The 22,494-nt window shown below is 41.3% G+C and overlaps 1 protein-coding gene across 1 annotated transcript in view; it reads left to right on the top strand.

The window, feature by feature from the left end:
* The window catches only part of cltca (clathrin, heavy chain a (Hc)), a 47,603-nt gene that overhangs the window by 14,736 nt on the left and 10,373 nt on the right, over positions 1–22,494 (top strand). The window contains exons 2-16 of the mRNA XM_084074467.1: positions 1,891–2,098; positions 9,090–9,358; positions 10,034–10,195; positions 10,304–10,417; positions 10,611–10,784; positions 14,110–14,307; positions 14,607–14,807; positions 15,039–15,191; positions 15,922–16,044; positions 16,736–16,873; positions 17,430–17,594; positions 17,930–18,110; positions 19,043–19,206; positions 21,568–21,693; positions 22,002–22,144. Of these exons, the coding sequence (XP_083930593.1) occupies positions 1,891–2,098; positions 9,090–9,358; positions 10,034–10,195; positions 10,304–10,417; positions 10,611–10,784; positions 14,110–14,307; positions 14,607–14,807; positions 15,039–15,191; positions 15,922–16,044; positions 16,736–16,873; positions 17,430–17,594; positions 17,930–18,110; positions 19,043–19,206; positions 21,568–21,693; positions 22,002–22,144 (2,519 nt within the window). The remainder of the gene's footprint in view (positions 1–1,890; positions 2,099–9,089; positions 9,359–10,033; positions 10,196–10,303; positions 10,418–10,610; positions 10,785–14,109; positions 14,308–14,606; positions 14,808–15,038; positions 15,192–15,921; positions 16,045–16,735; positions 16,874–17,429; positions 17,595–17,929; positions 18,111–19,042; positions 19,207–21,567; positions 21,694–22,001; positions 22,145–22,494) is intronic.

Raw genomic sequence — 22,494 nt, 5'->3', positions numbered from 1 at the left:
CGAGTCCGAATCTTTCAATTTCCTCCACCAGTTTACTTTTCAATGCATTTGTGGTGGTACTGTCATCATCTTGCTCTCTAAGATGTCTTCTTTTCAAATTTATCAGCATTGGCAGGTTGACACTACTGCTGACAAGGTCACATTTTCTTCTTGTGACGAGAGTTCAGTCATGGTAATAAAGGGCGAAAGGATGGCAAACGTTTCCTTTGCGATGACCTACTGGGGCAATTGTCAGGTCCAGTGTTCGATCAGCCCTTTTGGTGAAATTTGGTTCAGATAGGAGTGCTGAAATGGGCCACCCCTGTTCACAAAGACGATCCAGCATAAAACACATTGAGTTCCAATGCCACAGTTGCTTTTTTTAAGTGACCCACAAGTCTCCTTCCAGTAGCCACGGTATGGCTTACGCTAGGGTGTTTCTTTTAGTGCTACTGTAATGCAAAGCTGTGTAATGTATGTCAATTAGCTCAGCGCACCTCGCTGACAGTCCAACCCCAGACACCTCCTCATGCTGCAGCATCCCGTGATACGTACTTCATCACGTATGCAATTATGCTGATCTGTTAGAGCAAAGTAAATAGTCTCTCGCCTGGCAAAGTATACCTTGGCTTCTGGGTTTTGATTTATCACATCACTTCCATGATATTGATAGGTCTCATGTCTTCAGTAATGAATGAGATTAAAGAATAATCAGTTATGACTTTCTACTATTTGTACACTTCATCATTGGGTCAATTGTTTGATGAAAGCCTAATTTATTAATTTGTGATGTGTGGCATGTACGCCCAAGAGGTCATGTCTCAGGTTGTCAGGTTATGTTTTTCAAGGGATTTGCCAAACTCATTAGGGTTGCTACGGTGTGGAGAGATTTCCTGATAACACCAGATGCACTGCTACTTTAATTGAATCCGTTTGCCGTTCTTATTATATCCTACCTCCATGGTGCACGCCGGCATGCCGCCGGCGCATGCTGCATGTCTGCTGTCATCATTTCCATTGTCAGCTAGGAGGTGTTCTGTCCGTTTAGACAATGATGAACAGTGTACTTCAAATCCAGGTTTGATTTATCAGAATGTCGACATACGTGTCACACCATGTGTGGTCTTTGTGAACTGTCTTCACATTTCCGTTCCCCCTATATATAAACTTTACTCTCACTGACACCTTATGGTCACACAGATAACGCCATCTAATCATCACATCCCCTTTCTTTTGAGGCAAAATACTGCAATGGTAGGCAACATACAGTAATCTATAGATGTCAGCTAACTTAACTATTTATTTAAAGCATATCAGTTAAAGAATATCAGTGCAACATACAGTATGTCAATCGCCGTTACAGCCCTCTTCTGTATACATGTGACCTACGGTCGCTTATCTCCCGATTAGGGAGTCTTACTGGTAATATACTGTACAGTCTAGAGGGCCTGAACATCTGCACAGGATTGCGAGAATTACACATTTTAATTGATTCCTACAAATTTAGCACTCATAAAGTAACTGACACAAATGACAGGAACAGTGCTAATCCTCTGGATCCTAAGCAGTATTACTAAAGTGAAGCAACAGCAAAAAGACATGTTTTAGCCTATACATGGCAAGTGATTAAAGATGATGATGATGTGAGCAATTATTTTATTTTAATTTAATTTATAACATAAGACGTAGTTAAGCTCACAATAAGTACAGTACCATCTTTCTCTTTCCCTAAAGTGTATAACAAATGTGAAATATGAATAGGGAATCCCCCCCCATTTACGAATGAATGAATGTCAGGCCCTGCAGTCTGAACATAGCATGAGGTAGTCGTCATGTAAACAACATAATAATCCTGAATACTAATCGGCATTATTGACCTTGCCTCTCCCTTCCCTTTCTCTGCTCCATCAGCTCCAAAACCTGGGGATCAACCCGGCAAACATAGGCTTCAGCACCCTGACGATGGAGTCGGACAAGTTCATCTGCATCAGGGAGAAGGTGGGCGAGCAGTCCCAGGTGGTGATCATCGACATGGCCGACCCCAACACGCCCATCCGCAGGCCCATCTCCGCCGACAGCGCCATTATGAACCCAGCCAGCAAGGTCATCGCACTTAAAGGTACTGTAAGATCCCCACACTGAATGAGAGCTATGACACATCACATAGTTACAATGTTGAATATTGACTAATTCCATTTTTTAAGAGGATTTTATCTTTAAGTTTTGAAATGTTCATGCAGCTTACCAGCATGGTCCATTATACTGTTTTAAGTACATATTTAAAACGTCTGTTTGTTACATCCATACTGCTGTTTAGTTTTCTTTTGTAAAGTAAAATTTATTTTATTGGCCAATTTGTTTTCCACACATAGACATTGTATATTTTGATAATTTCTGTCCAGCAGCCATGATTGTTTTGACTGTTTTATGTGTTTGTTTTTTTTGTTTTTCTCTGTTTTTGTCGTTTGTATGTTCTTTTTTACCTTTACTGCTTTCTTATGTGTATGCAGACGGTGAGTTAAAATTTAAGTACTCCTTTGTGGAAGTTTAATCCTGTTATTATTTTTATTTGTTAAATACATATTCACAAGCGCAATATACTCAGACCAAAATTATCACACTCGACTTTGATGAGCACACCAACTCCGTCAGCTTCATTTAGCCACACACCATTTTTCCTTGAGCACTAATGGCTAAGTAAGCCTGCTCACACAGATTATCTGGTTAAAATCTAAATTGTAATTTTAACCAAAAAAATCCACCTGTCCTTTTTTGTTTAACAATGCCTCTTTGCAATTTTTGACTAGAATATGATATCTTTTAGGCCTACCTAAACAGGATTTAGCTTTCACAGCCTTCTAGCTTCATTGCTGGCATTACATCATCTCTGTTAGTTGTACAATTGATTTTAGTGCCTGTTTGTAAGGGTGAAAATACTGTGGGCAAATGTGGGATCTCATCTTAATTTGATGCACAAGCATTTGTTTCATTTTCTATCTAGAAATCCCCCTCCTTCAAATGTGCCACCTCAAACCGATCACTGTGTGTTACAGGCTACGTGGGTTGTCTTAGCTAGTTATTTTTTCTTTATGAAATGAAAGTCTCCACCATTCAGTGGCTGATGCTAGTGCCAGGGCTGTTGACTGTTACTACTTGGATTGGACGTGGATTATGAATTATGGACAAACTGTAGTAGCCTACAGTAGTGCTGCACAATTAATCGAAAAAATATCGTGATCTCGATTCAGACACCTATGCAATCTCGATTTTAAATTATGGCGATTTTTTTTTTCAATATTAAAAAAATATATACTGTATATATTTTTTGCTTAATCATTTTATATTTACAAGAGAATCGTGTGAGAATCGTGATCTCAATTCTTATGGAGGAAAATCGTGATTCACATTTGAGCAAGAATCGTGCAGCACTAGCCTACAGTTTTTGTATTGATTTTAAAGATCAGTAGAATTAGGTAGGTTAGGTATGTAGTCTACTGTAAGCATTTCTGTGCCTACAGTATGTCTCCTATGTCTCATACTATATGTTCTATGCACTACTGGCCTTGGAAAGTTAGTATACACAAGGGACAAAGATGCAAAGTTCATAATAATAATAATAAAAGCTATGTGGAAGTGAACAGAGCGATTTTGGAGAAGAGCAAAGAAAAGTATAGACATTTGCGCCAGTACATGTTGGTCTGATGTTTTTCACAGAAGGGGATTCTCTTCAGATGATGTATTAACGTTTAATATGGATTTACAAAGTATAATTACACATAGTCAACGGAAAGGCAAGCGTGAGGAGGCTCGTTGCCTGTAGAGTAGGGCTGGTAACTTTCCTCAGAAATGATATTAGAATATTGGTCTTAAAAATTGGCAGATATTTGAATATATTCGAATATTATTATTATCTTTTTTTTTTTATGTTTATTTGACAGGGACAATACAAACAATGTATCAAGTGCTCGGATCCAATAAAACATATATTTATAGATACATTGTTTTTTGTATTGTCCCTGTCAAATAAACATTAAAAAATAAATAATAATAATTTGAATATTCATTTTCATATTTGAATATACATATTTTCCCCATATTCAAGGAATATTTGAAATTCGAATATTAATTTACCAGCCCTACTGTAGAGAGAGACAGACGCTCTGGAGAGAGGAAGAAAGGGCGAAGTGCATGGGGGTCTGTCTATGGAGCGCCATCCAGTACTGAGTCCCACATTCACGTTGGCTCGGATTATTATTATTCGGGAATGTCACACATTTAAGTATTATATTTGCGGGGATAAATTATAATATGCACAATTCTTGTAATCCCACGCCGAAATTCATGCCCTGGGAGTGTACTGTACGCTGTATGGTTGCCTGCCTCAAAAAACATTTTTGTCGTTTGTATGTTCTTTTTTTTACCTTTACTGCTTTCTTATGTGTATGCAGACGGTGAGTTAACATTTAAGTTCTCCTTTGTGGAAGTTTAATCCTGTTTTTATTTGTTAAATCCATATTCACAAGCACAGTATATTCAGACCAAAATTATCACACTCGACGTTGATGAGCACACCAATCAGTGTACCAATCAGCTTCATTTAGCCACACACCATTTCTCCTTGAGCACTAATGGCATACAAAAACATATATATATTTTTAATAATACAGATGAAACCGAGAGATTTGGAGAAGAGAAGAAATGTATAGACACTTGTGCCAGTACAGGTTGGTCTGATGTCAAGCATTTAAGTATTATAGTTGATATATTTGATCAAAATTTTTGTAAAGCAAAAAAAAAAAGCATTAATCAGATTAATAATAAATAAAACTAAAGGTTGCCGATGTTATGCGTCTCCAAAGACGAGCAGTGAGGAGACTTCAGTAAGCCTGTCTACATTTTATTGCGGATAGAATATGTATTAAAATACCGCTCGTCAGATAAGAAGAATCCATAGCCCAGCCTCATGGCATTCTTTGTCTCTATAGCTGTAGTAAGGTCATCCTCAATATCCAAATAGGGCTCTGAGGGCACACAGAGCGTGTTCTGCTGAGTCTTTCGTGCTTTAATAAAAAAATAACCTTAATGAGAATGTAAATATTAAGTTCAGTTGATATGTGATATCTCAGATCTCTCTTGGGGATGAGGACACATTAGGCTACGATGATTCTGACTGCAGTGATTCTGACTGCAGTAGTATGGCCACTGCGTTTGTCCACCTCTCCTCCATGTGATGTTTCAGTGAGCCGAGAGCTTTTGTTCCGCCCGCATCTCCTGACATATATTACATTATTAATGCTGCTCCTATACATTGTCGAATGCAATTTTCCTCAGCAGATTTTTTTTGCGTCTCCTCCAACTTGCTAAATCAGTCGTTTAACCATCAATGCTCTATGACGATGGCGCACCTGCTTCTTAAAGGTAATGTGAGCAGACTCTGATTTAATTAATGTAATGCCCAACACACACCCATGACTTATTCAGAGGCTTAATACCACCCCTTAGCGCCATGTACTGACCTTTGCACTCAGATAATGGCGTTAAATCAGCAAGATTGGTGTGGATAAACCCCATACGAATTTAGCGCCCATTTTGGACATCTTCATATTCTAAGTAAGATGGGCTGCAGTGAAGAGATAATGAATAGTCCTACTGTCCTTTGAAGAGTTCAAATTGGTCTGTAGTGTCAGAATATTAGATTAGCTATGAATTGATGGGTAGTTGAAGTTAAACCCTCTTGATTGTTTGGGGTCAGCAGATCCAATTAGAGCTGTGTGTATGAGAGATAACTCTCAGTCATGCCATGTGAGCATCACCTGGTGGACATCAGTGTAAACTAGAAAAGTGTACTTCTTGGAGCGCAGATCTCCGCCAGGCCGGGTTGCCTACCCAGGACTGTTTCGGTCATGGGGTGCAGCCATCAGGACCTGAGTAAGCTGCTGGGGGAATTACAGTTTGTATGACACAGTGCAACTGTTGGTATTTGTGGCGGCCCCTATGGGCAGAAGATGGCGATTTGGGAGGCACGGTCTATAGAGGCCCCTCAACATGTGGTTTCAATTTGTGTATGATTGGATGTTGCGTTCATGATATATGGTGTTTTTTGTAAGAAATAGGCCCGCCCACAAATTTGTGAAGGCAATTACAGGCAAACAATATGAAGTATCAACCCTGTTTGACGGTCATTGTCACTTGACTCACGAGACCATTTGTGCCATTTGTGCCCCTTTGGGTGTAAGTGAAATTGCTTTTTACTCTGCATTGTTTTAATGACACATAATTGTTATGATCATTTGTGCTTAAAATTCGGGTCAGATCTGACGCAGCATTCATGATTTGACGCATTCTTTGCTAAAAGCACCCTCCACACACTTTGAAAGCCAATCATAGCCAATTGGAATGGAATCTGAAAACATCTGATCTGACTGATGCGTGTTGATCACATGACTCCAGACAGAATGTGTACCAATGTTTGAGTATTGGACAAAAGTATCTAAGAAAACTGAAACTTAGGAAGGAAGACTCAGTTTGACCTGTTGACTGAATTGTAGTCTGAGGACATAGTACAATAGTCTGCTGCACTTTTATAGAGTCTTGGCTTACCACTGAGAAACATGTGACATACAGGAGAGTTCAGAGCAGGGATAAGCATTCATCACTGCAGATTATACTGCCTGGGTTAAACATTAAAGTGAGCGTTTTTTTCATGGAGATGCCGCCATTGTTTTTCTATATATATATATATATATATATATATATATATATATATATATATATATATATATATATATATATATATATATATATATATATGTATATATATCAGTGGTGGTGACTTTTCAATTAATTGATTCTCCGTCTCTATGAAGAGAATGAAACTATGAGTCAGATAGTATGTGGAGACCTGCTGGACCTTGATAGCTAACCTACTGTACTGAAGTAGCGCCTATTTTATTGTCACGGTTGTGCACAGCTCAAGAGTTGTATACAGTTGACTACCACCGCAATACCATCCCTGTTCAGTCTACCGTATGATGCTCTTCAGGTGACCACATCATGTGACCTACTGTAGTGTCCTTTGCTTTGTGTGTCTGAGGTATGGGCACAATGGACTTGCGCACGGTTACACACATACACACACACACACACGCACGCACGCATGCACACACACAACACACACACACAGATCCCTGCGATGCGATGGCTTAATCGAACCGAATCAAAACTAACTTGATTTGCTCTTTCAAATTTGGCTGCCACTGCAAACAGTCACATTTGCTACACTGCTTATCGTATTTTAATCTAACCATGTTGTGATAGTGACATGGCAAAAAAGGTAAATTCTGAAGGATACCACAAATGTGTTTTATCTCTCTGATTTGATATATTTCTGTAATTGTCTTTTCTAAAGACTCACTAACAAACAAGGTAACTCATGCTGCTTCTTAATAAAAGCTTTAGCTCACAAAATTCACCCAAACTAATAAAAAACCCAAAACAACAGGTGAGTCAACCTTTTCCTAACCATTTAATCACTTATAATAGCGAGACAATCCCCAAAATTCATATCATCACTAGTAGACAATCTACCATAGACTTAATCTTATGTAATACTTTGTGAAGCTTGCCCCCTTCCTCAAGCTTCCTCATTGCATATAATTTACAGTACCATCTCTCTCTCTCAATTGCAATCAGCTGTCTTATTCTTCCTTGTGTATTTGACCTGGATGTGTTTACCTTTTTGTGAGTTGTTTGTAATTTGCTTCCCCTTCCTTTGCTCATTCTCTCTATGAACTCCATTTACTTGCTGTTGGGCAGAAACAGTTTATGTCCAAGACCTCTAATTCTCAGGAAATGGAAAAAAGAAACTGGATTGGATCCAATGTAGTTATTATTTAGACACAAACTCTTGTTAATACTTTTCATTGGTTAAATATTTAGAAAAAAAACCCTGACAGACTTGCATGTCGCATCATGACACGCAAGCTTGTGGATTGGCAACATTTGGTACTTTCACGAAAAACCTTTTTAAAATGTATAAAATAGGGCATTCATTTATAAAAAATATATAAAATGATTAAATGTGGAGATACAAGGTTTCTGCCCAACAGTGATGATTTGGTCTGTAGGTATGGGCTGAGCAGTTGGGCAAATTGACTGCTATTTGATAGAAATGGCTTCTAGTAAGAGGTAAACTGTATTGTATTTAGCAGTTATAACTGCATTGGATTCACTCAAACAGAAACATTTGTATATATGTACATTACCAAACTATGCCCCAAAGCAGCATAGATGTTCAACAAAAGCATAGTCTATATATTGAAAAGTACTTTCCTTATATGCCCTCACTAGTTAGATTGCAAATAATCTGTGCATGTTGCAGCCGACGACTCTCTGCCATTTATGTTATGGACGAGTGTTGAACTGAAATACATGTCAAAATTACATCAGTGGCTACAGGTTTCTCTAAGACTGAATACTATTACAGATCACATCCTAAACTAGTATCCTGATGCTGTGCAGTATTCATGGCCCAAGAATTATGTAAATCTTGTAATTTATTCAAATGATTCAAGTGACATTTTATTAAGGAATTATCAGCCAAAAATACAAAAACAATTGGTCAGTGCAGCTCTACAGAAATTGCTTAACAGTGTCCATAGTAGTGTGTGTATGTAGAAGAGTGATACATGCTCTAGAAGCCTAAAGCTAAGATTCTGCTGTAAGACAGAACAGACCCTTGAAGGTTAATCAGATAGCTGTCATTTAATGAAATTTGATTGTATCAACCAATCACATCAGTCACTTTCCCAGATATGACACCAAGTCCATAACATGAGAATTGGCACATCCCTGTCAGTCAGTCTTCATGGCCTCCTCCCTGAAGATCTGTGAACCTTAAACAACCAATGTATCAAACTTGACTCATATGTGTTTAAGTGGATTCTTTCCTCAATCTTTTCCTGTGTGTATGTGCGTTTTTGTACCTAGATAATCAACACTGAACTGTTTGCATGTGTTATATTGGCGACTGATGTCAAAACGAAGCCATAACAACTTCTTCCATGCCCGGGTACCTCCCTGGTCTCCTTTGTTTTACTTACCCCCCACAGCCGCCAAAACTCTTCAGATCTTCAACATTGAGATGAAGAGCAAGATGAAGGCTCACACCATGACAGACGATGTGACCTTCTGGAAATGGATCTCTCTCAATACGGTGGCACTCGTGACCGACAATGCCGTATACCACTGGAGCATGGAGGGCGACTCGCAACCTGTCAAAGTCTTTGACCGCCACTCCAGCCTGGCAGGCTGCCAGATCATCAACTACCGCACGGACGCCAAGCAGAAGTGGCTCCTGCTCATCGGCATCTCAGCCCAGGTTATTGGCTGATTCATGTCTACTTAAGAGCGTCACAATTTTCAATACAAATCGAATTGAAATTGATCAATTCAGTGAATTGAAATTACAAGCAGGATCGTGATTCTCGTTATTTTGTTCTGTTAATCATGCCACAACTTATTTGTTAATTATAAATGTTGTTATTCAAATAGTTACTTATTGAGAAACTAGTGTTTTTATTTACAAATTAAGATTCAATAGCCTGCATGTATTATGATATAGCCTTCACTGCTGAAAAAAGGACGTTTAAAAAAATCAAAATCGAATCGTGGATTAGGCAAATCGTGACACTTGTACTATATATATCTCTTGGGCTCTTGGGGAAGCGCAAATCCACTGCTAGTTTTTCTCTTCTATACCAGGTAGTTATTAGTAGTCTGGTGTCCCAGATCTAAATTAGTCTCTAATTTAGCTTGAATGAAAACCAATAGTAGTCTAGTACCAGAGTGTGGATTCGTTATATGAGACAGAATATTCTATCAATTGTTTGGTTTGGTTCATATTCACTTTGAGATTAAAGATTAGTCCGTTTACAGATGTAGATAAACATTTACACATACACATTGCCCTTGCTGTACCCTACAGAAAGACTAGCCATTCTGTTTGTTTATACAGTATATAGATTGTTTTTTCTTTTTTGTATGTATTGTTCAGCAAAATCGTGTGGTGGGAGCCATGCAGCTGTACTCTGTAGACAGGAAGGTGTCCCAGCCCATCGAAGGCCACGCTGCCAGCTTTGCCCAGTTCAAGATGGAGGGGAACACAGAAGAGTCGACCCTGTTCTGCTTTGCTGTCAGAGGCCAGGCTGGAGGAAAGGTGACTGATTGTTGTCAATCACATTATACATGGCACCGCTTTGAATGGAGGAGACGTCCTCCGTAAGTATTAGCAGCTAACCAATGTTGTGTTCACACTGCATCACAGCTGCACATCATTGAAGTGGGCACCCCTCCGACTGGCAACCAGCCTTTTCCAAAGAAAGCAGTTGATGTATTCTTCCCTCCAGAGGCTCAGAATGACTTCCCCGTAGCCATGCAGGTATGGAGCCTACTCACTTTACTGCCACTTTAGTGGCTACGATATTGGGAAATTGGCCTTCACACGATGCAGGCCTGTAAAGGAACTTCAGCTGTTACATTTATCCTTTTCACAATTTAAGCCATATTCAGTGAATATAAACACAACAGACTTTAAGGCTTTAATTTCTCTAACATCTCCCCCTGTTTCTTAGATAAGCTCCAAGCAGGATGTGGTTTTCCTCATCACCAAATATGGCTACATCCACCTGTACGACCTGGAGACGGGCACCTGCATCTACATGAACCGGATCAGCGGCGAGACCATCTTCGTCACCGCCCCACATGAAGCAACCGCCGGCATAATCGGAGTCAACAGGAAGGGACAGGTAACCAAAATAAGCCCCTCGATCGACCCTCTCCATCCCACTTGGTCTGGAATGTAGAAATGTGTGACATTTATGGTTAGGGGAGCATTTCAGCAGCATAGACCACATTCAGCAAGCAGAGGTCATTGAAATGAAGGTAGTGTTAAGTCAGCACTTCCTGTAATGCAAATGCAGTGTGTTCACCTCATTAGAGATCCACTGGTTCAATACAACTCTGCAGCACCTCCAACCGTAATGCACATGTCTCAAAATGATAGTAGAGCAGGCTGTGGCAGATAACGCAGATTACGTATGTAATCACAATGTCAAGGAAAAGCAGGCCCAATTTATTAATTTAGAGTCAAATGAATGTTGATAAGGGGCAGAGTCAAAAATCTACGCGTTTGAACGGGACAACAACAGCGCTGACATTGTTGCGCCCCTTGTTTGTCTTTCATTATCAGGCAAGCTCATTCTTTCTGCCAGGAGGCATTATAAATAATCCAAGGTGTAGTGTTTGACAGAGGGAGTGGAAAGAGAAGGCTGCTGTGTCTTTGGTTGCCATCTAGAATCTGTACCAGTGAGGAGAACTGGATCCATCCAGCTGATGAATAATGTTCCAGCCAGGCCACGCACACCACATGAATAATTGAGTGACGCGAGGAAAGCCGATCTGAGGAGGCTGACAAGAGACCTGCTGTACCAGGCAATAGACTGTGTGTGTGTGTGTGTGTGTGTGTGTGTGTGTGTGTGTGTGTGTGTAGTGTGTACCCACATACACCGGTAGTGATCTCATCTGACCGTCTAGGTCTGTCAATGGCCACATTTGAGTCGGTCAGTTAGTCAGTGTATAAAATGGTAACTAGAATTGTAATGCAGTCATGCCATGAATTTGGAGGTAATATTACCACTTTTAGTTGGATTTGACCCCGAAGTAGAATACCAAGGGATGTCTGAGAGGGCTTTTATGCAAACATGCCAGACTGAGGCCTATACTCGTCTCAGTGAGGGCTGCATGGTTGGCAGCACCCCATGTTTGTGTTAGTGTGTGTATGTATGTGCGTGTGCTCACCTTGTCCTGACCTGACCTTCAGATCGAAGGATCCTTGAGAAAAACAGACACATAAGGAAGGGAATAGATAAAGAAAGAGAAAATATATGAGTAGGAAGGGGGTAAAAAGGCATGTGATTGTGTGGTGGGAGGCGCTGCCCGGCGCCCTCAATCCTCTTAGTGTCGGCTCTGTCGCACCCCTCACCTCCCTTTTCCACGCAAACTCTGTCTGTTCTTTTCTTGTGTCCATTTCTGGGCCAGCAAACCACTCGATACTCCAGCTCAACTGTCACCGGGATGCTGGGCATTTTCACATCTCCAATGAAACTGTTCAGACAGGCTGCCCCCTCCAGTCCAGCATGATCATTGTAATTAAATGATATTAATTGTACTCAAATGGTCCAAGTGACCGGTCAATCGATATAGGCAGTAAAGAATGATGTATTTTGCCGGGCATATCAATGGCTCCTATCTGGATGAGTCCCATTTTAGCTTTGTCAGGACAGCTGTTTTGATGTTTGGTTGTAAAAGTGTCACGCCGGTGTGAAAACGGCGTTCAATGACAAATTATGTCAGGACAGGCTTTGTTAGAGAATGTCCCCTTGCCTCTCTCTCTCTCTCACTCACTCACTCACACACACACACACACACACACGCACACGCACACGCACACACACACACAGCCTCTCTAAATTCCCTTAAATTCATTTATCATCTTAATTTGATATAATTATGTTATGGAAATCAGCTATTCAAAATATCACAGGTTGCAAGGGAAAAAACTAGCATTGGTAGAGAATAGATGACTTGGGTAGAATAATTTTTCCTTTACACTTTCGACTGACAGAAATTAATGCACAAAATATTTTCGATATCTTTATATGGAATGTTTCACATTTTCCATAAAATATATCCATTACTTTGTAGAAATGTAATATAATGCCTGCTTAGGCCTACCTCCTACCTAATCCACTCATCGACCTATACACACTAAAGCACTGATTGTGAAATGGTATCTCTCTCATAGCTCTATTTTTGGCCTATTCTTTTTCTTTTCTCTTTCCCAGTTGCTTTTTATTTTTCCTCCCATAGAGTGCCAATTGACCTGGAAGGCAGGACGAATGAGCTGCACTCACCCGTGTTAACATCTGTGGCATTGACCTGCTAGACTATGTTTATTGTGGGGGCCTCCTTCTGCATCTTTTATCTCCCCCCCACCCTCTCTCATTTTACCCACTGCAAAACCCACTGTTAGACTGACCCAATAATAAACACATTTGCCATTCAGCAAGCCACAACCCCAGGGCCAGAAATCAATTCAGTGGCAATTAATGCCTAAGTGCCCACAGTGAAATTCAGCTTACTGGAGTTCATTGACTCTGCAAGCTTTTGGATCCTGCTGAGTCAACGGAGCATGAGGTGAATAATCCCAGCGTTTCATAGAAGTGGTTTCAACCACATTTTCAAGATGTCTGTCAGTTGTAGCGAAAGTGAATGATGTTCTCTGTGGTTTGACCTCTGACAGAATTGGAATTGTCCGCCTAGTTGGGGACAATTAACCCCCCTGTCTTGAACGGCCACCACAAATTGTCGACTACCACCAATGGTGCTGGTCACGGCGCAAAAGAATTGTCATCCACACTCAAGGACTGCTTTTCAGCTGATGTTGGGTTGGTGTATCAGGGCTTCAAGATTGGAAGGAACCATTTACAACTCTGCCACCCCTCCACCCTCCACCCATGCACTTGGCTGTGTCCATTAATGTTCACATTGATTGCTGGGGATTGTTTTACACGCTACAACCAGGTTTTCCCCCAGCATTACATGGCTGTAACTTGATCTAAAGAGACTTCAAAAAATGTCTTTCAGTCAGTGTAGTACAGCAGACAGAATAATAATGGTGAAATAATGTTGGACAGGGGATGGAAAGAAAACTTTGCCATCAGTCTGGCATGCGAATATGATCATGCAGAACAACAACAACAAAATGAGGACATTTTCAAATGAGGAAATGGATGAATGAGTAGTATTTATTACACACCACCAGCTTTCAACAGAATATACTTTTGCCATGAAAAAAATTGCCTTCTGTGTTGACATGATTGGAGCTTAGACCAGTGGTTCTCAAACTTTTTAATGTCAAGGACCCCCAAATAATATGTATTTGGTCGTGCACCCCAAGACTACCACTTGTACAGTTTCTATTTTGCTGTGACATACTTCTTATTCCAACATCCTGTCTCACCTACTGTGTGTGTGTGTGTGTGTGTGTGTGTGTGTGTGTGTGTAATCCAGGTGCTGTCAGTGTGTGTTGAGGAGGAGAACATCATACCCTACATCACCAACGTGCTGCAGAACCCAGACCTGGCTCTGCGCATAGCTGTGCGCAACAATTTGGCTGGTGCCGAGGAGCTCTTTGCGCGAAAGTTCAACAACCTTTTTGCCAGCGGCAACTACTCGGAAGCAGCCAAGGTGGCTGCTAACGCACCAAAGGTTAGCCGTCCAAATGACACATACTCACTCACGGCTTGAAGTTTCAGTCTATTACAAAAGGCTTGTCCTTTTGTTTAATGATTTGTACTGTGAAGAACATTAATCTAAAGGAAAATGCTTCACTTCCTGTCATTTAAGCTATCATGTTGTCTTTGGGTTCTCCCAGCTTCCACAACACTGTCAAGCCACCACCCACACTTGTCTGGTTTACATCGGCTGTCTTATGTCTTTCAGTGTTGCTTGAACTACAGCTGACCCCTCCCCCCCACCCCACCTACCTCCTCTCCTCTCCTCTCCAGGGTATCCTGCGTACCCCAGACACCATTCGGCGCTTCCAGAGCGTGCCAGCCCAGCCGGGCCAGACCTCTCCCCTGCTGCAGTACTTTGGCATCCTACTAGACCAGGGCCAGCTCAACAAGTTTGAGTCCCTGGAGCTGTGTCGGCCTGTCCTCCAGCAGGGACGCAAGCAGCTGCTAGAGAAATGGCTGAAGGAAGACAAGGTATTTCCAGATCACTATCTTGGCCGGGGCCTTTCCTGTGCGGGGAGCGTGTTTACATGTCCCGCCAATTAATTTGGAATTAATGTAAGACGGACATCTGAAGGGTTTTGCCTCCAGCTACAAAGTGACTTTCTAGTAAACATAAGTTAATTTAAAATTGTCCAGTATTAGGTTGTGTCTTTTACATTGTTCATGATGTGTGTGTGTGTGTGTGTGTGCTTAATATTTCAGTTGGAGTGCTCTGAGGAGCTGGGTGACCTGGTGAAGGCAGTGGACCCCACCTTGGCTCTCAGCGTATACCTGAGGGCCAACGTCCCCAACAAGGTCATCCAGTGCTTTGCCGAGACTGGCCAGTTCCCCAAGATTGTCCTGTACGCCAAGAAGGTATGGCTGATCTTTCTCAGGGACAAATGGCGTTGACACTGATGGCATACTCCTGTTATGCCGTATAAAGTAATTACAGAACAATAAAACCCTGCTGCGATGTGAAAAAACATAATATTACGATTATGGCACTCCATGGGTGTATTTGCAAAAACCTAATATTACGTTTTTGGCACCCAATGGGTTGAATACAACTCGGACATATTTCTTGCAGTGGAGTTATGCAAAAGGTGCACTGCTTAACCCATTAAGCTGATTCTTACAATGTCTTCTAAATCCTAATTTTCTGAAAAACCTATGTTTCTATATCAGTGGTGCTCAACATTTTACATGGCAAGCACCCCCAAAATTATATGTATTTGGCCACGAAAGCCATCTCAAAATATTTTGTTCCAGGGACCCCCAGAAGCAAAGATTGGAGTTAAAAATGTCCGCTTTAAAAAAGATTTGCACACATAAGATTTTTCAAAAACAGCAGATCTGCAAGCTCATAGCTCGGCACAAAGTGATGCGCTATGAGCTTGTTTATCTGCTATTTTTTAATAGCCAAAGTATAGAATAATGGTTAAAGTGGTTGTAATCTAAAGTAACATAGATGCTTTCTCGGTTTTAATAGGTTAAATACAACAACATATTTCTTGCAGTGGCCAGTGAGGCGTCTACCTATTTATGTCTATGCTTCCATTTCATTGTCTCACACAGTTAGCCTTTGTGATGGCTGTGATTTCAGGTGGGCTACACTCCAGACTGGATCTTCTTGCTGAGGAATGTGATGCGGATCAATCCAGAGCAGGGCCTGCAGTTCGCCCAGATGTTGGTCCAAGACGAGGAGCCTCTGGCTGATATCACACAGGTTGGCTTACTGCTTTTCCGAAATGGTTACCAAATATGAATATCATAGACATATCCCAATATTCTTTTTTATAACAACTTCACTACATGAATAATTTCTACAAGAAAGTCCTCACGACTGCCAGCACAAACCGGCCCATGTTGAGTTGAAGATTACAGCCTTGACTGTGAGGAATACTCTGGATGCTCTCATCTTGTGTTTGAGAACAGCTGTTGGAATTTGTCCCAAGACCTCCTCACACAAGTGCAAATTGTATCACAACATCATCAAACATGAAGCGTGCCAAACTCTGCATATCTCACTTAGCGTGTAGTCCAAATCAAAAGTACCTCTGTCTTGCCAATGCAAACTCCCTACGCTCCGAATGCAAACTCCTGACCCAGCAATTCTGCATCTGCTGTAGTGTTGTGCTGGCAGGTAACACAATGTGTATTAAAAAAATACAACAAAAGGGGAAAGGGTAGTATTTAACTTGCCATGTTTTATTTAACCAACTCGCAATTCTCTTGAAAGCAAGTATTTGTTGGCTTAAAACACTGACATTGATTTGTCTTCCTCACATCTGCATTCAATTTTATGTTCATTTTTATCATTGAGGTCATTAACGTAGAGGTATAATGTGTTTTGGAGTTATTATGGGTATTTGTTAGGATACTAAAGCTGTCGCCATGCTGTTTCCATTTCTGTCCAGATTGTGGACGTGTTCATGGAGTACAACCTGATCCAGCAGTGTACCTCCTTCCTCCTGGACGCCCTGAAGAACAACAGACCCTCAGAGGGCCCACTGCAGACTCGTCTGCTGGAGATGAACCTCATGCATGCCCCCCAGGTAGGCACATGGACACACACACAATTTAGGCCACATGTTTACAGGTTTCTGATGGACATCATGTCCATCAGAGACCTGTAAAATCAGTGTTGGCTTGTCATTTCCAATGGAAAGGTAACACTTTGAGCATTCATGACCGAAAAAAGAAGTCCTGCTATAACTGTAGGGGCGCTGCCTGCCAGAGATATGCAAGGAGTGTTATACAAAATGGGGGGGGGGGGGGGGGGGGGTTGAAATATTAAAGCATAACCAATTATATGGAAAAAGGCCAAAGAGTATGATGTAAGCGCCAGATGGGTGCTGTGTGAAGTGCTGTGTGAAGGGGGGGACTTCCCAACTTCTGAGTATGACATAAGATCAAAATGGCTGTGATTACGGTGTAAATGGAATGGAAGTAGATAAATTGTAGCTGTAATTCTCAAAATATATTGAATGGGTTTATAGCTGGGAGATAAATTGTAGCTGTGAATCTCAAAATATATTGAATGGCTTTATAACTGGGAGGAGGTAGAACACTGCTTTATTGGACTTAAATACTTAACATTTTTGTGTGTAGGTTGCTGATGCCATCCTGGGCAACCAGATGTTCACCAACTATGATCGCGCCCACATCGCCCAGCTGTGTGAGAAGGCTGGTCTTCTGCAGAGGGCGCTGGAGCACTACACTGACCTATATGACATCAAACGTGCCGTAGTACACACACACTTGCTCAACCCAGAGGTAGGTCACTCGGTGAGGGCCAGCTGGCTTGTTTAATTGAACCGCTCTCGTCACGAGCGCTGATTCCAGGCCGGTACTACAGTGCAGTGTATTTTATGTTGTATTTTATGTTGTATTATTATAATTATGTAATCTTGGGTGTTTTAGTTGGTTATTTGTTTGATCATTGTTAGTGAATTGTCATGTCGGTTCATTGTCTATGTCAAATGAAATGTAAAAGTGTCCTGTAAGTCCATATGGGCTGGGCTTCCTTGGAAGCATGACACTTAAATAAAGAAAAATCGAAATCATGCAGTCTCCTACAATCCCAGCTAACTCCACTCTCCTCCTCCCAGTGGCTGGTGAACTTCTTTGGCTCCCTGTCAGTGGAAGACTCTCTGGAGTGTCTCAGGGCCATGCTGTCGGCCAATATCCGCCAGAACCTACAGATCTGTGTCCAAGTGGCCTCCAAGTACCACGAGCAGCTCTCCACACAGTCCCTGACAGAGCTCTTTGAGTCCTTCAAGAGCTTTGAGGGTGAGACCTCAACTCCATACTGTGTCTTACATTTCTTTTAACACATTCACTGTCAGGTATTAATTCATGAATTCATCTGCCAGTGTCAGCTGTTTTACCTTATTTTGAGTCTTTTTGACGATCCAGCAATAATTTTTTTTCAACCTGGATGTAAACCAACGATGTCTCCGTGGAGAGACGAGTCTCTTCTTTCCACCGGAACAAAAACATTGTAACCACTGTAAAAAGTATATCTTCACTATTTATTATGGACATTTAATTCTCTTCTCCTATCACACAATAGCCTGGAGGATGACCTTGACTTAGCCTTGAGCTTAATCATTCCTTTCCTCTCCTGCCCGTGTTTGCCTAAATACCCACTAACTAGTAATTAGCCAAGTAGGCCAGATCAGAGGCAGGTCTAGTCAATCAATACACTGTGTAAAACGGCCTGGAGGTGATGAGCTCGGAGTGCCTTTAGTACTACTGAGATAATAAGTCACAGCTCAATAAGCTAAAAGCCCCACCCCCAGTAGTGATCATCCAATGCCAGCTTAGCAACCATTGCTAAGTTGCCATCTGGTTAGACAAGCTGCTGGCACATATCATTGCAGTCAACGCAAACTAGCCTACCTGCAGAAGATAATTGGCAACATTAATAACAAGAAAATGAATACTATAATAACACTATGGTGAAACCCTTGGAGTCCATTTGGTTCCATTTGTACACGCTCGGAGTTAAATTAACACTGATGATTTTACATAATTTGTAGATTGGGGCTCCCAGAGATGAAATCGTATCAACTGGGGATCCGTGGTGTATTGTGTATCGAACTTGGGGTCCTTGAAATGAAAAGGGTTGATAATCAGTGTACCGTAACGTAGTACTTGCTTACTATAGATCAGTCGCTGCTTCTGTAGTCCTGTTTGATCTCGTGATCTGTGTGCTTCAGGTTTGTTCTACTTCCTGGGTTCCATTGTGAACTTCAGCCAGGACCCAGAGGTCCATTTCAAGTACATCCAGGCGGCCTGCAAGACGGGCCAGATCAAAGAGGTGGAGAGGATCTGTAGGGAGAGCAACTGCTACGACCCAGAGCGAGTCAAGAACTTCCTCAAGGTCAGGACTGTGGTGGGGGTATCTGGAATGGATGTTTTGCTTTACCTCATCCTTAAACACTTAACCCATTTAGACCTGTTAACCTATACGTTGTTATGCCCTTCAAGCTGGGAACGCTGCAGTGTCATTTTAGTTGCTGTTGTCGGGCCGAAACCTCTTATCTCCACATTCCATGTTTTTTTGTAAATTAATGCCCTAATTGATCATACTACAGCGTCACACAAAAGCATCAAAAGTAGCAGATCCACAAGCTCGAAACGTGGCACAAAATAACACGTTTGGAGCTTTTAGATCTGCTACTTTCGAATCTGAATCCTGAAAAGTCACAGTTTTGGACATACTATGAGGTTTCCACCCGACAGAGACGATATATAGCAAAAAACTTTGGTAGGATTTAGAATCGGCCTCAGGTCTTACTGGGTTAAGCTTTATTTAAGATGTATTTTATTTAAGCTTGATATATATGTTGTACGACGGTGTCATGTGGCAGAAATGGCCAAACTACAAGCTTACAATGTGACGTGGAACAGTGCAACACATTGTGATATTGTAGATCTGTTGTTATCACCACGTGACATGTGCGTATGACGTAGCAAAATATTGAGCATATAGGCCCAGGCTGTTACTGAGAATGTTTGCCTATAATGACACCCCCAAAATAGGGACACCAGGGTCAATGTGGTCAATATACTTTTTTTCTCACCCTATATCTTCCTGCTTCAGTTCCACCTCCTTCTGTTTAATTGTGCGTTTATCTGAGTTTGTTATCTTTGGGGGGTATTTCTCTTGTTGTGTTTGTTGGCCCCCCCCCTTTTTGTTGCTCTTTGAGTGTTATTTTATCTGAACTAAGTTATATTTTAGTGAACCAGATTGATCTCACATACATTACACATGAAGCAGAACCATCCTTCATAGGATCATGTGGACATTCTTATGAATCACTATGCTTTTATTCTAATAACATTGTTAAAGCATTCCCAACAAAGCAGTCAATTGTAACACCAGTTAAGATCAACAGTCATCCTGATTGCAGATATTATGTTTTGTGCTTTTCCCTTTGTCTTTGAAATGGCAGGACATGTATAAGGTAAATCTCTCCCCCTTGAGTATAGGACCCTCCCTGCCCCCAACCTTTATTTCACTCTATCTGTTTTTTTTTTTCATCCCTGACTTAAGGCACAGGATTGAAACTGGGATTTGTATATGGAGGAGCATAATACGTATACACACGCAATTGACCATGACACTGGGGAGATTTAGCTGTGTATTTTCAGGTCTTGAACTGATCAGGACTAGTCCTAGCATTTATTTTTCTTGTGTATGATATTAGTTAATAATAAATGTGTTTATACATTGTACATACAATATATTGTCCAGAAATAACAAGATATGCCGGTACACACATACAATATACATACTGAGAGCTCTAAGACACCACAGGTGTTGCTTGGTATACTGCACATACAGTAAGAGCCCATTTCCAGCCATCGCAGTACAGTATGAACGATGAACTGGGGCACAACTGTGACGTGCACAATCCCAGTTTTATTAATCCTGTAGGAGTGGGAAAATCCCGTAGGAGTGGGAATGGCAGACATGTCCCAGCACACCCACCCCACAGTGCAGCAGTGTGTATAGCTGTAGTAGTGGAGGACGTATAGTCTGTGTTCTCTAGTGAGTTGTCAGTCTGGCTGCCTCAGTGGAGTCTGCACTGGGAGTCCTGCCTCTCCCCTCCTTGTGTGGGTATGAAAACAGATGCACTTGGCTTGTAGTCTGAAAATTATTTGGGAGTTCTTGTCTTCCTTGTGTGTGTGTTTTTGTTTTTACTTGCTTACTATTTTTCTGCTCAGTCAGTAGTAAACAAAGTAATTTTATGACATTAATCATCCTTTAGCCTATATTAAAATGTGGCATCATCCTTCTATTTATTGTAGTTTTTGTGTTTTGTTTGTTTTTCCTGGGTATTGTGTTATTTTCGAATCACTTGGGCACAGGATCGGTGTAAACCGGAAAATGATCTCATTCATTTTCAGTGATTCTTATATATATACTGTATACTATTTTGTCATTGTACGCAAGTTTTCACTTTGATCCCTCAGATCACAGTCAAGCATATTATGCTGTAGCGCTCCAACTAAAAGCCTAACACTCCTTCGAACCAAATTTAGATTCTGATTTATGTCTTACTCTTGATCCACCAAACAATATGATACATTTTCATCACCTCCCAGTGGACTGTTATGTCCAAATCAGGTGCAACTGTGATCAGTGGGGAGTGGGGACCTATGTCAGGGTGTTGACTTGTTTGATTTCATGCTGAATTCCCCCTCTCTTGTGTTTGTGTGTGTTCACATGTGACAGGAGGCCAAGCTTACCGACCAGCTGCCACTCATCATAGTCTGCGACCGCTTTGACTTTGTCCACGACTTGGTCCTCTACCTCTACCGCAATAACCTGCAGAAGTACATTGAGATCTATGTGCAGAAGGTAAGGCACACTTCTTAGGCCAATACGATGATAAATTTACTGTGACAGTTTTGGTGCATTGTCACCTGGATATAGGCCAAAATGTACCTTTTTGAACTGAAGTGATGAATAGACTTTGGTCGTCTTTCTGTCGTCGTGATGTTAACATTACTTAAGTACTTCAGGACTATTTGACTAAGTGTGTGTGTGTGTGTGTGTGTGTGTGTGTGTGTGTGTGTGTGTGTGTGTGTGTGTGTGTGTGTGTGTGTGTGTGTGTGTGTGTGTGTGTGTGTGTGTGTGTGTGTGTGTGTGTGTGTGTGTGTTTCCAGGTGAATCCCAGTCGTCTACCTGTGGTGATTGGAGGTCTGCTGGACGTGGACTGCTCTGAAGATGTGATCAAAAGCCTGATCCTGGTGGTCAGAGGACAGTTCTCCACTGATGAACTGGTGGCTGAGGTGGAGAAGAGGAATAGGTACACAGAACTTAATGCTTGCTGACACTTATACAGACACACGGAGAAGACAAATTAAGTGCAGATTCTTATCTACTATTGTGGCCTGGCAAAAGGCTAGGCCTTTTCAGGGAGAGGGGAAATGGGGGTTAAAAGAAATCAATCAGGTTACAAGCAATTATCAAGCAAATATTTTAAATGATCATCATTTAATTATACTGATATTGGGAGCTTAGATGATATGGTCTTTATAAATTAGGGATGTGCATTCGACCTACGACTCGTCGGGCATATCCTAAGTTAAAATTGAAAAAGTCTACTGTTCTTGGAACTAGGGTTGCACAATTAATCATTCGTCATCGGTATTGGCC

This window comes from Gymnoscopelus microlampas, assembly GCF_963454915.1.
Source record: "Gymnoscopelus microlampas genome assembly, chromosome: 12".
Classification (NCBI taxonomy): domain Eukaryota; kingdom Metazoa; phylum Chordata; class Actinopteri; order Myctophiformes; family Myctophidae; genus Gymnoscopelus; species Gymnoscopelus microlampas.
The sequence above is the reverse complement of the archived record's forward strand: the minus strand, read 5'-3'. Positions and strand labels throughout refer to the sequence as shown.